The 17,239-nt window shown below is 38.7% G+C and overlaps 1 protein-coding gene across 2 annotated transcripts in view; it reads right to left on the bottom strand.

The window, feature by feature from the left end:
* Positions 1 to 17,239, bottom strand: part of IPO11 (importin 11) — a 244,545-nt gene that overhangs the window by 183,131 nt on the left and 44,175 nt on the right. For both annotated transcript variants that reach the window (XM_010588166.3, XM_064272370.1), the window contains exon 6: positions 1,534 to 1,666. In XM_010588166.3, the coding sequence (XP_010586468.1) occupies positions 1,534 to 1,666 (133 nt within the window). The remainder of the gene's footprint in view (positions 1 to 1,533; positions 1,667 to 17,239) is intronic.

Genomic DNA, 17,239 nt, shown 5'->3' with positions numbered 1-17,239 from the left:
CTGACATCCATTTTGGTCTTTTCTTTCTTTCCTGTCTTTTTAATGACCTTTTGCTTCCTTCATGTATGTTGTCCTTGACATCATCCCACAATTCATCTAATCGTCAGCGTTCAACATGTCAAATCTATTCTTGAGATGGTCTCTAAATTTAGGTGGGATATGCTCAAGGTCATACTTTGGCTCTTGTGGACTCGTTTTAATTTTCTTCTGCTTCAACTTGAACCTACATATGAGCAATTGATGGTCTGTTCCATGTCAGCCCCTGGACTTGTTCTGACTGATTATATTGACTTCTCCATCGTCTCTTTCCACAGATGTAGTTAATTCGTTTCCTGTGTATTCCATCCAGTGAGTTTCATGTGTACAGTCAACCTTTACATTGTTGAGAAAAGGTTTTTGCGATGAAGAAGCCATTGGTCTCGAAAAATTCCATCATGCTATCTCCAGCATCATTTCTATCACCAAGGCCATATTTTCCAACTATGGATCCTCCTCCTGTTTCCAACTTTCACATTCCAATCACCAATAATTATCGATGCATCCTGATCGCACTTTTGATCAATTTCAGACTGTAGATGTTGGTAAAAATCTTAAATTTCTTCATCTTTGGTTTGAGTGCTTAGTGTGTAAATTTGAATAATCATGATATTAACTAGTCTTCTCTGTAGGCGTATGAATATTATCCTATTACTGACAGCATTGTACTTCAGGACAGATCTTGAAATACTCTTTTTGACAATGAATGCAATGCCATTCCTCTTCAATCTGTCATTCCCGGCATAGTAGACCTTATGATTTTCCGATTCAAAATAGCCCATACCAGTCCATTTCAGCTCACTAATGCCTAGGAAATCGATCTTTATGCATTACATGCGTCACAATTTTTCTAAATTCATACTTCATACATTCCACGTTCTAATTAATGGATGTTTGTAGCTGTTTCTTCTCATTTTGAGTTGTGCCACACTAGCAAATGAAGGTCCCGAAAGCTCAACTCCATGTGCATCATTAATATTGACTACAATTTGAGGAAGCAACTTCCCCAGTCATATTTCGAGTGCTTTCCAACCTGAAGGGCTCATCTTCCAGCGCTATTATCAGACAGTGTTCTGCTGCTATTCATAAGGTTTTCACTAGTCAATTTTTTCAGAAGTAGATTGCCAGGTACTTCTTCCTACTCTGTCTTAAACTCGAAGCTCCACTGAAACCTGCCCACCATGGATGACCCTTCTGGTAACTGAAATACCAGTGGCATAGGTTCCAGCATCACAGCAATACACATGTCAACACAGTACCACAAACTGACAGTCAAGTGGTGCAGTGCATATGTAACCTGTTTAACTATATTAAGATAAACGTAAGTTAGACAGGGTGGAGGAAGAGCTATTTGCACAAAAGAAAAGCAACTGCAAAGTAAGCCTCTATCTCTGAGGGAGAATGTAATGCTTTATTCTCCCAATACAAGTGTGAACAGAAAATCCATCCAGGACTGATATTTCAAAATAAATATATCTGTATTAAGTTTAATAGTACCTTTCAATGATAGTAAAGTTCGTTCTAGTGAACTTTGAACTGCAGCTTCATCCCCAGAAGAAACTTGTTGCAGGAATGTGTCTGTATGGTGATTCCACAGAGAGCAGGCAAAATTATAAATTCCAGAAGCTAACTGCAAAGAAATATTAACAAATTTGCTTACAATGTATTTTAGATTTCAGTAACCAACAAGACCTACAAAGTAATACATTTTGGTTTTACAATTAAACATATATTTTCAATAAAATTTAAAATAGTCAAGTCATATAAGGCAATGTTTCAATTTTTTTAGTCATAATGAGCTTCGTTAATATATAATACATTGGCTGCTGCTACACACACACACACACACACATCTAAAACATTAGTCTGCTGAAACAGTACTTAATCTAATGCCTGCATTGGAGTCTGATACTTGCTTCTTTTATTTATTCACCAAGAGGTAGCAAAATTCAGTAAGCCACTGGTTTATGGACTGTCACTGAGTATATCAGTAAATCAATACATCAAGATATACAAAGAGATCAATTATCTATCTCTGTCAGTTCTACCCATATGTTTTATTGGTATTTAACACCAAAAACTTACAAAGCATATGGCTTATCAGGCTGCTTTTGCTAGTGTGTTCTGGTATTTCTAAAAACTGTCTCTCATATGGAGAATTATTGGCTTCTGCCTCCCACTTTGAGGCAGCACCATATTCCAGTGATAATCTTCAGTTTTTTCCAGAAATTCTCAAAGCAACCTAGCTGACCCTATATAGCCATTTACTTTAAATAAAAATTAGGTGGAAGTATATAATGACTTTATTATTAGTGTACTTAAGAATACTTATTAAAGATAAATCATTTTTGTTGATCAAATACTATATTTAAAATGTTAGGCATCAGCAAACAGAAAGGCAATTCTGTTAATATACTAATTTCAAAACTCAAGTTCTATTTCTATTACTTCAGTATTTTTAATGGCCTACACTTACAGGTGTAGAGAACCAGGTGTTCCTGGTGACCCTGAACCTATCCACACCGGCCTCACAGGCAAAGGCTAGAACTGTAGCTAACCTGAGTCTTGGCAGAACATCTTGTGATCCTCCAAGAACACAAAAGGATGGAGGGTCATAAGGAACTGCTATAAGACTGTCTCACACTTCCTTTCCTATCTCCCCTGAATTGCTCTCTTGAGACACTTTCTCATCACCTCCCCTCAGAATAAAACTGCAAATTATAAAACCACTTAGTTAGAATCTAGAATTCGCTCCTCAGCAATAAACAAAACCAAAAAACCAAACCTGTGGCCATCAAGTTGATTCTGACTCATAGCAACCATACAGGACAGAGTAGAACTGCCCCATGGAGTTTCCAAGGAGTGCCTGGTGGATTCGAACTGCAGACCCTTTGGTTTGCAGCTGTAGCACTTAACCACTACACCACCAGGGTTTCCTCAGCAACGTGGTGTCCCAAAACTCGAAGTCATCCAGCCCACTTTGTTGCAGTGTCATCCTTTTTAGTGTGTGGGACAGGATCTTGAGAAACTGGTACCTCTGGCTAACTTCCTTTCTCTAAAAGTGGTTCATACTTTACCACTTGAATCAGTAAGGGGTTGGCCTTTACCTTCTGTTGTCTTGTGTATGTGCCTGACAACAGGTACAATAACTACTTACTAAGTCACTTTAATATACGTGTAATAGATTCAAAAGAGGAAAAGGAAGTTATTTAATCCAAATGTTTCATTACAGCCAATACGTTATATTGATCATTATCTCAATCAATGTAATGTTATAGTACAAGCAGCAGTGTCGTAAAGAGTAAGATCCTAAAGTTGACATTATCTCATCTAATAATGTTATAGCAGAGAAACAAGCACTCAATCTAATCAGAAGGGATATAATCGAAAGTAAAACTAAACTTTACTGAAGAAATGTGGTTAAGTTTTATCTACAACTTCAATAACCTTTAAACTCAATAGTTTTACTTAAGTGAAGTTTTTCAGAGAGTATGAGGCTAAAATACATTTCTTGAGTTGGAAAATCCGTAATTCTAATTCTTATTATACTTACTGTTTAATTTATAATATAACATCCTACACTTTTTCAAATGTATAAATCAAAAAATATTTGACAGCCGAAAGAAAAGTAAAAGAATACAATTTGGAGGCAATGATGTGGTGAGAATTCTATGTTAGGGTTAAAATTTAAATTTTAAACTAAATTTACAATTTCTTAATGTAGCAAATATTTCAACCAAAAAAAAAAAAAGATACCTACCGACTTGGCTATAATTCTAGAGATCCATTTTGTACTGTCTTTATGCAGGATATAAAACAAAACTAAAAGGGTGCCATATCCAAATTTCAAACACGACCAAAAAATTGTTATACTCTGAATCAGATTCTTGTTTACAACAAAATGACACTGTAAATTATTTTATACCCTTCTTTACACCTGCTCCTTAAACTACTTGCTTAGCTTCTACATAGACATTCTATTAAAATTGTTCATCACAATTGTCTTTATAAAGAAGTTTCTTTCTACCAGTGTTACTTGACATCACTTCAATTCTTTCAACAAGTTTGTTTTTTTGTTTTTTTTAATTCTGCTTTAGTAGAAACTTCACAGCTTAAGTTAATTTCTGATTCAAAAATTTATACACAAATTCTTCTGTGACACTGGTTGCAATTCCCACAATATGACAGTATGCTCCTTGTTTTCACCCTGGGTTCCCTGTGTCCATTCGTCCAGCTGCTGTTCCTCCTTGCCTTCTCATCTTGCTTTTAGACAGGAGTTGCCTGTTTGGTCTCCTATATTTGACTGAACTAAGAAGTACATTCCTCATGTGTATTATTTTTTGTTTTAAAGGCCTATCTAATTTTTGGATAATTACGGATAACACTGCAAAGGATGGGAATTCCAGAACACTTAGTCTTGCTCATGAGGAACCTGTACATAGATCAAAAGGCAGTCATGAACAGAACAACGGAATACTGTGTGGTGTGAAGTCAGGAAAGGTGTGCGTCAGGGTTGTATTGTTTCACCATAATCGCTTAATATGTATGGTGAACAAATAATCCTAGAAGTTGGATGACATGAAGAACAGGGCATCGGAATTGGAGGAAAACTCACTAAAAACCTGCATTTTGCAGATGACACAACCTTGCTTGCTGTAAGTGAAGAGGACTTGAAGCACCTACTGATGAAGACCAATACAGGAAGGAAAGAAAAGACCAAAATGGATGTCAGAAGATACTCTGAAACTTGCTCTTGAATGTCGAGTAGCTAAAGCGAAAGGAAGAAATGATGAAGTAAAAGAGGTGAAAAGAAGATTTCAAAGGGCAGCTCAAGTGGGCAAAATAAAGTATTAAAATATCTGCAAAGACCTGAAGATGGAAAATCAAAAGGAAAGAACACACTCTACATTTCTCAAGCTGAAAGAACTGAAAGAAAAACTCAAGCCTCGAGTTGCGATATTGAAGGATTCTATGGGAAAATAAAAAATGACACAGAAAGCATCAAAAAGGCAGAAGGAATACACAGAGTCACTATATCAGAAAGAATTTGTCAACATTCAGCCATTTCAAGAGGTACCACATTAGCAGGAACCAACAGTACTAAAGGAAGAAGTCCAAGCTGCACTGAAGGCATTGGTGAAAAACAAAGCTCCAGAAATTGATGGAATACCAGTTGAGATGTTCCAATAAACGGATGCAGCACTGAAAGTGCTCACCCATCTATGCCAAAAAATCTGAAAGACAGCTACCTGACCAATCAACTGGAAGAGATCTATATTTATGCCTATTCTCCAGAAAGGTGATCCCACCAAATGCAGAGATTTAAAGAAAAAAAAAAAAAAAAGGCAGAGATTATCGAACAATATCACACACTGAAGATCATTCAAAAGCAGCTACAACAGCATTTCAACAGGGAACTGCCAGAAATTCAGGCCGGATTCATAAGAGAATGCAGAACCAGGGCTATATCACTGCCGATGTCAGATGGATCCTGGCTGAAAGCAGAGAATACCAAAAAGATGTTTACCTGTGATTTACTGGCTATGCAAAGGCATTTGACTACATGGATCATAACAAATTATGAATAACATTGAGAAGAATGGGAATTAAAGAACACTTAATTGTGCTCATGAGGAACCTGTATGTAGATCAAGAGGCAGTAGTTCGGACAGAACAAGGGGACACTGCGTGGTTTAAAGTCAGGAAATGTGTGAGTCTGGGTTGTATCCCTTCACCATATCTATTCAATCTGTATGCTGAGCAGATAATCCAAGGAACTGAGCTATATGAAAAGGAAGACTAATTAACAATCAGCGTTATGCAGATGACACAACCTTGCTTGCTGAAAAGTGAAGAGGACTTGAAGCATTTACTGATGAAGATCAAAGACCACAGCCTTCAGTATGGATTATACCTCAACATAAAGAAAACAAAAATCCTTACAACTGGGCCCATAAACAACATCATGATAAACAGGGAAAAGATTGAAGTTGTCAAGGATTTCGTTTTACTTGGATAAACATTCAACACCCATGATTGCTATTAGTCAGAACTGACTCCAAGGCACCTAACAACAACAACAACCATAATCAACACCCATGGAAGCAGCAGTCAAGAAATCAAAAGACGCATTATAGTAGGCAGATCTGCTATGAAAGACTTCTTTAAAGTGCTCAAAACCAAAGGTTTCTCCTTGAAGACTAAGGTACGCCTAACCCAAACCATGGTATTTTCAATAACCTCACGTGCAAGTGAAAGATGGACAAATATGGCAACAACTATGAGGATGGCACAGGACTGCGCAGTGTTTCGTTGTGTTGTATACAGGGTGGCTATGAGTCAGTGTAGACTGGATGGCACCTCACAACTTTTTAATTGTGCTTGAAGTGAAAGTTAATATATTGTATGTTCTTCTTAGGCATCTATGCATATGTATATGTACGTATTTGGTTGGATTTGCTCTTTAAAAGTATATTGCTGGTATTTCTTGATAAAACGTGAAAATCACAGCATGAAAACCAATATTGGGTCATCAAAATATCTAGAAAGGCTCATATACATATAGATTAATCCCTAATTATAGTATATACTATAGCAAAATTTAAATAGACAATATAGTGTGATGGAGACCTCTGGATTAAAAATTAAAAACCCACTGATTACACATCACAAAATGAAGTTTAAAATTCTTGTATTCTATTATTGTCTAGGCTTAACCTTATTTGTAATTTGGAGCTAGAGGCATAGTGGTTAAGCACACAATTGCTAGCTGAAACATTGGTGGCTTGAGCCCACCAGCCACTCTGTGGGAGAAAGATGTGGCAGTCTGCTTCTATAAAGATTACAGCCTTGGAAACACTATGGGGCAGTTCTATTCTGTCTGATAGGGTCACAATGAGTCGGAATCAATTCCACAGCAACAGATTTGGGGTTTTTTGGTATCATTCACTAGTCATGAGAGCCAGGGGGGCCTTTTATCCAATTCTCAATACCTTCCCTCTACCAACATATACCAGACTCAATATGCCCCAGTGGCACAATGGCTAGCACTTGCTCAGCAGCTAACTGAAAGGCTGGCAGTTGGAACTCACCCAGTGGCTCCGAGGGAGAAAGACCTGGTGATAGCATACACAACCAGAACTCACTAAGGAAAAAGATGATAACCATTTCCTAGTTCCTCAATTAAAAGTATGACTGTTGTTGCTGTTAGGTATCTTCAAGGAGTTTCCGACTCACAGTAATCCTATACAACAAAACACTGCCCGGTCCTATGCCATGCACCATATTCACAATCATTGCTACATTTAAGCCTACCATTCAGGCCATTGTGTCAATCCATTTCATCCAGGGTCATCTTCTTTTTTACTAAGATTAAACTTGAGGAAAAGGGTTGACTAAATGGATCATAGCGCCAATTCAAGAAGGAAAACATTAGGGGAGAATCTGCCAGGATAATATTTGAATATTGTCATATTGTATTTTAAATTTATTTTGAAGTAACGGTTGTTGTTAGATGCCCTCGAGTTGATTCTGACTCATAGCGATACCATGTGACAGAGCAGAACTGACCCATAGGGTTTCCTAGGCTGCAATCTTTATGGAAGCAGATCACCAGGTCTTTCTCTCCAGAAGCCACTGGGTGGGTTGAAATGCCAACCTCTTCAGTTAGCTGCCAAGTGCTTAACCGTTGTGCCACCAAGACTCCTTAAAGTAATGTTAGTTAAAACAAAAGGTTTTAACTATTACAATTTTTTCAGGCACTAATTCTATTATCAGGAGACGATCCTTTTAACAGGAGCCCTGGTGGCAAAGGGCTCTGAGCTGCTAACTGCAAGGTCAGTAGTTCGAACCCACCTGCCGGTCCAGGGGAGAAAAGATGTGGCCATCGGCATCCGTAAAGATCTACAGCCTTGGAAACTCTAGGGGGCAATTCTACTCTGTCCTAGAGGGTGGCTATGAGTCCGGATTAAGTCCATGGCAGTGGGTCTCTGGTATCCCTTTAACAGAATCTACCACCAGCATATGCATAATGCAAATTACAGCATACAGACTACACATAAACTCCTCCTCACTCACCCCCAATTCAAAGGACCAAAAATACCAGAGAACATCTCTGAAGACTACACCAAAACTTACTTAACGTCACAAATTTTGGAAAAGGGAAGCATTTTCATCACAGTGGAATTAACTTCCTTAAAATAAAATTCTATTTAGCTCCACAAAATTGTGCTGTTTCCTCTTGTAATCTGACTCTAAAACATGTATGAGAAAATTTAGTAATTCAAGTAATCAAAGGGTGTACCATTCCAGCTTATATAACTTTCATCAGTTTTCAAAATTTTCATCCCTATTTCTTAAATAAATAAATGAGACCAAATTTAGGATGATATTAATGGCAAAGTTAGACCTTGATCTACCACTTCTTCCTCCTTTCTGGCCCTAAAAAGTAACGCTCAGTAGGAAAGCACTACTTTAAATGATAACTGTAGGTATGCAAAGCCCGTGACTCTGCCTGATTTGGCGCAGTAGGTACTGCTGAATGAAGGCATACAGCGTCTGAGACAGGAAACTAGAAGAAAGAAATAGTAGCATGAATTTTTTTTTCAACATGCACCTTTGTTTCATATTCCAATTCTGTAGCTAAGCACCTGGTTAAGGACACTAGGTATCTATTAAAGCTCCAATGCAGCATTCTCATACGGGAAGGATATGCACCATGCTACTCAAAATCTTCTCTTCTGTCCAATGCACAGCTCCTTTTTGTTTGGATCAAGCTAGTCATGTTGAGTCTCTCCTCCCCTAAAGAAACTTGCCACCAGAAAGCTCATGTTTCCCTCATATCAATATAAGCCCAGGGTAACACACAAAGACACAGGCATAAACACACACACAAATCCCCACACAAGTTCACAGCAGAAATGATCCTTTATAGGAAGAATGAAGAAAACTAAAGCCGCAAGGGAAAGATTAGACCACAGTACTAATGGACGATATCTACCACGGCCTCCACCAGACTGAGTCCAGTACAACTAGATGGTGCCCAGTTACCACCACTGACTGCTCTGACAGGGATCACAATAGAGGGTCCCAGACAGAGAACAAAATTCTAACTGAAAAACAAAGACCAGACTTGCTGGCCTGACAGAGACTGGAGAAACCCTCAGAGTATGGCCCCTGGATACCCTTTCAGCTCAGTAATGAGGTCACTCCTGAGGTTCACCCCTCAGCCAAAGATTGAACAGGCCCATGGATCAAAACTAAAGTGGCACACCGGCCCTGGGGCAGGGACAGGAAGGTAGGAGTGAACAGGAAAGCAGGTAAAAGGGAACCCAGGGTTGAGAAGGGAGAGTGTTCACATGTCGTGGGGTTGTTAACCAATGTCATACAAAAGTGTGTACTAACTATTTGATGAGAAACTAGTTTGTTTTGTAAACCATCTAAAGTTCAATCAAAAAAAAAGAAATGATCCTTTATAAACTATAAGAGCTATATTTTGAATATGTTTTAAAAGACAATATAAAACTCAGTAGAGCAAGAGACAGGATCCAGAATCAATATGGCATTTAGTGTCTTAGCCAAACAAAGGTGAAAGCAAGATCTACTTAACCTACGTGACAATTTGCTTATAAGTACTTTTATCTTTTAAAAAAATTTTACTATACTATAAATAATTCAAAGGTTAGGGCTATTAGAAAGTGATATCTTAGCATTCTCAAATTCAACATTCACAATCTCAACTATTTAGGAATGCCCCTGGAGGACCATGTTGTAAGTTTCGTATAAGTTTGTAAGAAGTACGTCTGAAAAGTCTTTGCTATGAGGCTGAGGGATCTACCCTATACCAATCAAAGCAGCTATGTGGTTCTGTTTTCTTTCTTTGTTTAGAAAACTCAGTAACTTACCAGGAAGACTCTTCTGAAGTACTATAACTTCACATCACTTTACCACACAGCATTTTAAAACTGAAAGGAATTTTAAAGAATCACAAAGTTTAAGTATCTTGTTCAAAATCCCAAAACTGCTTACTAAAAAGAAATATTCTTCTCATTCCCAGATTACTGTCCATGTATGTTTTCATTTCTGTAACTGTTAGCCCATATTTCTAAAAACAAGAGGACTGTTTTGCTTTCAAAAGATTTTTTTGTTTTGGGGTTTAGATTACTTCAGCTACCATAACATCTTCCTTTGTTGATTACACAACATACCTATGAGATTTTAGTTAGTACACTTATAATTACATCAGAATTACTATTTGTGCCTTAAATTTGCTTGCTTTCATGGTATCCAGATTTCTATCTTAACTCTATTTGCTCTCAATTTTTTTTAATTCAGTTTTGTATGAAAAGGTATACCGTTTTATAGAAAACAAATTCCTTTTTGTGTCAAATCAAGCTCAATTTTGTTACTGCAAAACAATTTTCTCCCAACTGTTGATTTTGATTTCTCCCTGAGAAGAGCTTACTTTATTTTACTGTGGAGGAAAAAAAGGATGTAAAATTGTTGGGACACACTGAGCAGCAGCGAGCAGTTTTAAGTGCACAATGCACTACTTTGCCATAGCAACTAGCCTAACTGTGACATCACATTTTTCTATGTGGAAAACTAATCTGGTACCTGAAGACCATCTTGGCATTACAGTAAACACATTATTAAAAGGAAGATTTTCTACACTTCCAAAAAACAAAACAAAACCCAGTGCCGTCGAGTCGATTCCGACTCATAGCAACCCTACAGGACAGAGAAGAACTGCCCCAAAGAGTTTCCAAGGAGCACCCGGCAGATTTGAACTGCCTACCCTTCGGTTAGCAGCCGTAGCCCTCAACCGCTACGCCACCAGGGTTTCCTTCTACACTTCGGGTTACCAAAATAATAGGGGCAGCTTTATTAATTAGCAAAATTTCTCTTTATATTGACTTCCCACATATGCTACCTCCACTTAAGCAACTCGTCTTATACCCAAACGCCAGCACACATGTCTTGCTAGGCCCTACTATACTCAATATATTTCTAGGTTCAGCTACTCCACTCCAAAATGAAAGTTGCTAATCTGTTTTTTTCCAGGTATCCTGAGATCTGTATACTCTCCAAAAAATCCTGCTTTTTCTAGCGAGCGGCCATCTAGGATGCATCAATTGGTCCCAACCCACCTGGAGCAAAGAAGAATGAAGAACACCAAAGACAAAAGGAAATATTAGCCCAAGAGACAAAAGGGGCCACATAAACCAGAGCTTCCATAAGCCTGAGACCCGAAGAACTAGATGGTGCCCAGCTACCACCAATGACCGCCCTGACCGGGAACACAACAGAGAGTCCCTGACTGTACAAGAGAAAAGTGGGGTGCAGAACTCAAGTTCTTGTAAAAAGACCAGACTTAATGGTTTGACTGAGACTGGAGGAACTCCAGAAGACATGGCCCCCAGACTCTCTGTTAACCCAGAACTAAAACCATTCCCGAAGCCAACTCTTCAGACCAAGAATAGACTGGACTGTAAGTTATAAAATGATACTTTTGAAGAGTGTCCTTCTTAGTTCTAGCAGATACACAAGACTAAATGGATAGCTCCTACCTGGAGGCAAGATGAGAAGGCAGAAAGGGATAGGAGTTAGCTGAATGGACACAGGAAATCCAGAGTGGAAAGGAGGAATGTATAATCACATTATAGGGAATGCCGCTAGGGTCATATAACAATGTGTGCATAAATTTTTGTTTGAGAAACTGTAAACTCATCTAAAGCACAATTAAAAAAAAAAAATCTAGTGGAAAGCAGAAAAAAAAATAAAGGCATGTGGCACTAAAAAAAAAAATCCTTTTTCTATTTGAAGTTTTGCAATTTAACAAGAACATTTGTATGTAAGAACAATTCTCCTTGTCATCATTTATTCTTTAGCAAACAGTTATTGAACACTGTAAAATGGTGGAATCAGACATCCTCTAACTTCACAAGGGGGGAGGAAAATCAAGATCAGCATCAGCCCAAAACTGATTCCCATGAGGAGAAGTTCAGACATACCTCCACTCTCCAACCTTCTTACCAATTCTTACTTTAGCCATTCCTCCCACAGCACCCTCTATTTTTCTGCTGAGTTTGATAATTCATTGCAATGGTCACAGAGAATTCATGGACCATACTTTCAATGATTGGGTGTATTAGGGAAGTAATAGGTTATAATTCAGGATCAGGATTAACTTAGAAGTAACAGGAAGAACTCAGTAGACAGGATGCAGTTCTTCAATCAGGACAGCTTCCAACTTCTCAGTTCCTTCTCTATCATGCCCACAGTCAGGCAAGCCTCACTCCTGGCCTCTACCCCCAGCTGGCCTGGCATCTGCCCTGCTCAGACAAGTGTTACAAAGCTCTTTAACCCCACTTGTAAATGCCCAGAGGCACCCCACTCCACCAGAAAGCTGACAGCTCCCTCAGTCCATAGGTTGGCAAGCCCACAGCAACCATCTGCCGGTCCTGCGCCTCTGCTCTCTCCAGTGTTACAGCTCTCCAGTGTTATAGCTCTGTCTCCCGGGTCTAGGAGGTTCTCGGCATAGGGACCCTGGGTCCAAAGGATGTGTACCACTCCCAGCGCTTCTTCTTGACGGTAGTGAGATTCCCCTCAGCCTCTAGAATTGGCTCTTCTTAAGCCTAGCAGGATGGCAAAACTGACCAATCCCCTTGGTGGGCCACTATTCAATTTATTTGCATAGTCTCACATCTGCAAAGGTGCCATGAAGCTTATTTGCATTAAAAGATTGTCCATTCCCCGCAAGGATTCCATGCACCTTATTTGCACAGTTCCGAACCCAATCATTTTGTGGGAGTTACAAGGCATGGGTTGGAAGGCCATATAAAAGCAGTTCAATGCACTGCAAGCACCAACCACTACGTGCACCTGGTTTAGTACTATGGATTGAACTGTGTCCCATAAAAATATGTGTTGGAATCCTAACAGCTATATACATGGATGTAATCCTGACTGGAAATAGGTTTTCTCTGTTTTGTTAATTGAGACCATATCAGTGTAGGGTATATCCTAAACCTAGTCAATTATGACTTGAAAAAAAAAAGCAGGTTAGAAAAAGAAGCACGCACAAAGAGGAGGAAGATAAATGCCTTGTGAACATCACCAAGGAACACCAGGGCTACAGAAGCTGAGACAAGGACCTGTTGCCAGAGATGACACACAGAGAGCATTCTTCTAGAGCTGGTGCATTCAATTCAAACTTCTAGCCTCCTAAACTGTGAGAAAACAAATTTCTGTTCTTTAAAGGCACCCGCTTGTGGTATTTGTGTTACAGTAGCACTAGGAAACTAAGACAGCTAGGTAATAGAAGTATAACAATAAAAACATCTCTCATAAAATTCATAGTGTAGTGGATCTGAGAAAGATAAGTAAGCAATTACAATGCAGCTCAGTATGGAAAATACTATCCTGGAAGTAAGTACAAGATAGGTAGGCCTATATTTCATTCTACGTGGAGACATTGTAAGACACACACTACAAGAAAACCAAGCAAGAAAGCTGATGTGATCAGGAAGCTAACTGACACAAACTATTCAGAATAAAGCCCCTGGTTAGATTAATTTATAGAGATTGCCTAGATTGAATATAAATTATACCTGAAAGCCAAGGCACATTGGTAAGTACAATTTGAGAAAGAAGAACTAAGGATTAACACTCCTATAGAAGGGTACCCTTTAATAAAGAGCAACTGAAACTCAATCTTTTAAACACCTGACTTTGTTAAACCAGCATAAGAGTAAGTCCCAGAGGTGGAGGAGTTTGAGGTTAGGATAAAGGTGAGGAAAACAAAAAAGGTATTCATAGAAAGTCTTAAAAGGATAAAGTGTGCATTTCTTTATGCCTTGTTGATATTCAGCAAAACTGACAATTTAAAAAGTAGGCTTATGAACAACAAAAAGAATTTCTCTTATACTGAACATCCTTGGATGACTGTAAGACTTCCTATTTAAACCTAAAGGGTTACCAATAAAAAGGACATAATGTGGTTCTGGCTTAAACTTTGGTGTATCTAAGCATCACCTGAAGAGACTGTTGGAAACCCAGTTGGCACAGTGATTAAGAGCTAAGGCTGCTAACCAGAAGGTTGGCAGTTTGAATCCACCAGGCGCTCCCTGGAAACCCTATGGGGCAGTTCTACAGTGTCCTATAGGGTCGCTATGAGTCAGAATCGACTCAATGACAGTGGGTAAAGAGACTGTTAAAAAGGCAGATTCCCAAGCCATATGCACAGAGGTGAGGATTCCACAAGCAGGGCCCAGAAAACTTCTGATCTGTTTGTGACAGATTGAGAACTAATGCTTGAACGCGAAGGACAGCACAAGATTATACACTACTCTCCTTCCCTATCTCACTCTCAAAGAAGAAGTACTATAGTACGAGTAAAGACAAAATAAGTACTCAAGAGACAAAAAGTTGACTCTTTGTAGGAAGAATAAAGGCATTATAAACAGAACCAAACTAGGCCAACTACTTTTTTCTCCTAGAATCTCTCTTTACTGGACAGTCTCCCTTCTCTTCCACATGCTGCATACTCTTCACTGATTCCTTACCACTCAGGATCGGGTTGTCTCCCTTCTTAAACAACGAAGCACTCCATTGCAGGAATGCAGGGATGGTTCAACATTAGAAAATCAGTCAACTTAACACACCACATCAATAGAACAAAGGAAAAGAAACACATGATCATTTCTATAAAAGTAGAAAAAGCATCTGATAAAATCCAACATCCCTTCTTGATGAAAACTCTAAAGAAGATTGGAAGAGAAGGGAAATTCCTAAATATGATTCAGGGCATATATGAAAAGACAACAGCCAACATTACACTTGATTAAGAGGACTGAGAACTTTCCCGTTGAAATCGGGAGTAAGACAAGGGAGTCTGCTGTCACCAATTCTATTCAATACTACATTAGAGCATTAAGACAAGAAAATAAAATAAAAGGTATCCACATTGGAAAAGAAATAAAATTATCTCTATTCATGAATAATATGATCCTATATATAGAAAATCTGAAAGAACCCAAAGGAAACTTCTAGCACTAATAGATGAATTTAGCAAAGTTGCAGGGTACAAAGTCAATAAACACGCACCAGTGGGGCTTCTATATACCAGCAATGGGAAATATGAAAAGGAAATTATGGTTCAAAGATGTCAATTCTTCTCTGGTCTTCCTTATTCAGTGTCCAGCTTTCTCATGCATATAAGGCAAATGAAAATACCATGGCCTGGGTCAGGCGCACCTTAGTCCTCAAAGTGACATCTTTTTAACACTTTAAAGAGATCTTTAGCAATCTTCAATAAATGGTACTGGGAAAATTGGATTTCCAGATACAGAAAAATGCAACAGGATCCATACTCACATCACACACAAAAACAAATACGAAATAGATTAAGGACTTAAAATGTGCAAAGTAAAACCGTTAAATTCTTAGAAAAACAAGCAGAGGCAATGCTGTCAGCCCTAGCTGTCAACAATGCATTATCTAATAACAAGAGCACGAACAGCAAAAGACAAATAAATGGGACGTCATAAAATCAAAAACTTTTGTTCATCAAAAAAGTGAAAAGACAACCTATCGACTGAGAAAACATCTTCAAAAACCAGATACACGACAAGTATAATCAAAACATATATAAAATTTTGACAACAACAGAAAGACAACCCAATCATAAAATGGGAAAAGGACTTGAATAGACATTTCACCGAAGAGGACATTCAAACGGCCACCAAACACATGAAGATATGCTCAGCATCATTAGCCTTCAGAGATGCAAATCAAAACCATAATTAAGTACCATTTCACTCCCATTAGGATGGCTAAGATTAAAAAAAAAAAAAAAAACCAAATCTTGGCAAGCATGTGGGGAAATTGGAACTCTTATCCACTGCTGATGGGAATGCAAAATGGCACAGCCATTGTAGAAACAGTGTGGTAGTTCCTCAAAAAAGTAAAAAGAGGAAGCAGAGCCAACATGGCACTACAGACAGAAGCACCACGCCGTCTCTCCACAGCAAAGACCCAAAAAACTAAGTAGAGACAAATGTCAGTCCTGGAACCCTAAGCATCAAATGAAGAGATAAAGAATTCAGCCAAGCACCGAATGGAACGAGAAACTGGCAGAGAACAGAGAGCAAGGAGAGATATGTGCAGAGGTCCCCTATAAGCTAACACAGCACAGATTTGCCATCTTGAACTCCAGTCGGAGACTGGCAGACAGGGAGTATGGGAAAGCAGCTTCATGGAGCACCCAGCAGGAGACACAGCACCCGGTGACCAGCGATATACGCTCTCCCACCCCTCATTCTTCTCCACCCTGCTCAGTCTCCACAGCTTCCTAGCTGGCTGTGGTTGCTTGGCTGGGTGGGAAGTGCAGGGTCCATGCCACTTAGGTTCACCCTGCCCACATCAGAGCTCGGCAGACAGGGAGTATGGAAAAGCAACTACATTCTTTTCCAACACATTTGCAATGTTATCCAGAATAGACCACATCTTGGGCCACAGAGCAACCCTCAACAAAATTCAAAACGCTGAGGTAATACAAAGTATCTTCTCTGACCACAATGCTATCAAAGTAGAAATTAACAACAGAAAGAACAAGGAAAAAAAAAAAATTACATGGAATCTGAATAACACCCTGCTTAAAAACCACTGGGTAATAGAAGAAATCAGAGATGGAATCAAAAAATTCCGAGAATCAAAAGAGAATGAAAACACATCATACCAAAACCGTTGGGACACAGCAAAGGCAGTCCTCAGAGGTCAATTTACAGCAATGGATGCAACATCAGAAAGAAAAAAGGGACAAAATCCAAGCATCAGCTATACAACTCCAACAAACAGAGAACAGCAAAAAAAAAAAAAAAAAAAAAAAGCCCACAACCACCAGAAGAAGGAAATAATAAAGAGCGGAGCAGCAATAAATGAAATAAAGAGAAAAACAATAGAAAGAAATCAACAAAACCAAAAGTTGGTTCTTTGAAAGGATCAACAAAAATGACAAACCACTGGCCAAACTGACAAAAGAAAAACAGGAGACAATGCAAACACCTAAATAAGAAATGAAATGGGGGACCCAACTGAAATAAAAGGGATCATAACAGAGTGCTCTGAAAAACTATATTCCAACAAGTTTGAAAACCTAGAGAAAATGGACAAATTTCTAGAAGCACACTACCTACCCAAACTA

The sequence above is a fragment of the Loxodonta africana genome, chromosome 2 (genome assembly GCF_030014295.1).
Source record: "Loxodonta africana isolate mLoxAfr1 chromosome 2, mLoxAfr1.hap2, whole genome shotgun sequence".
Classification (NCBI taxonomy): Eukaryota; Metazoa; Chordata; class Mammalia; order Proboscidea; family Elephantidae; genus Loxodonta; species Loxodonta africana.
Note: the sequence above shows the minus strand (reverse complement) of the source record. Positions and strands in the feature narration are given on the sequence as shown.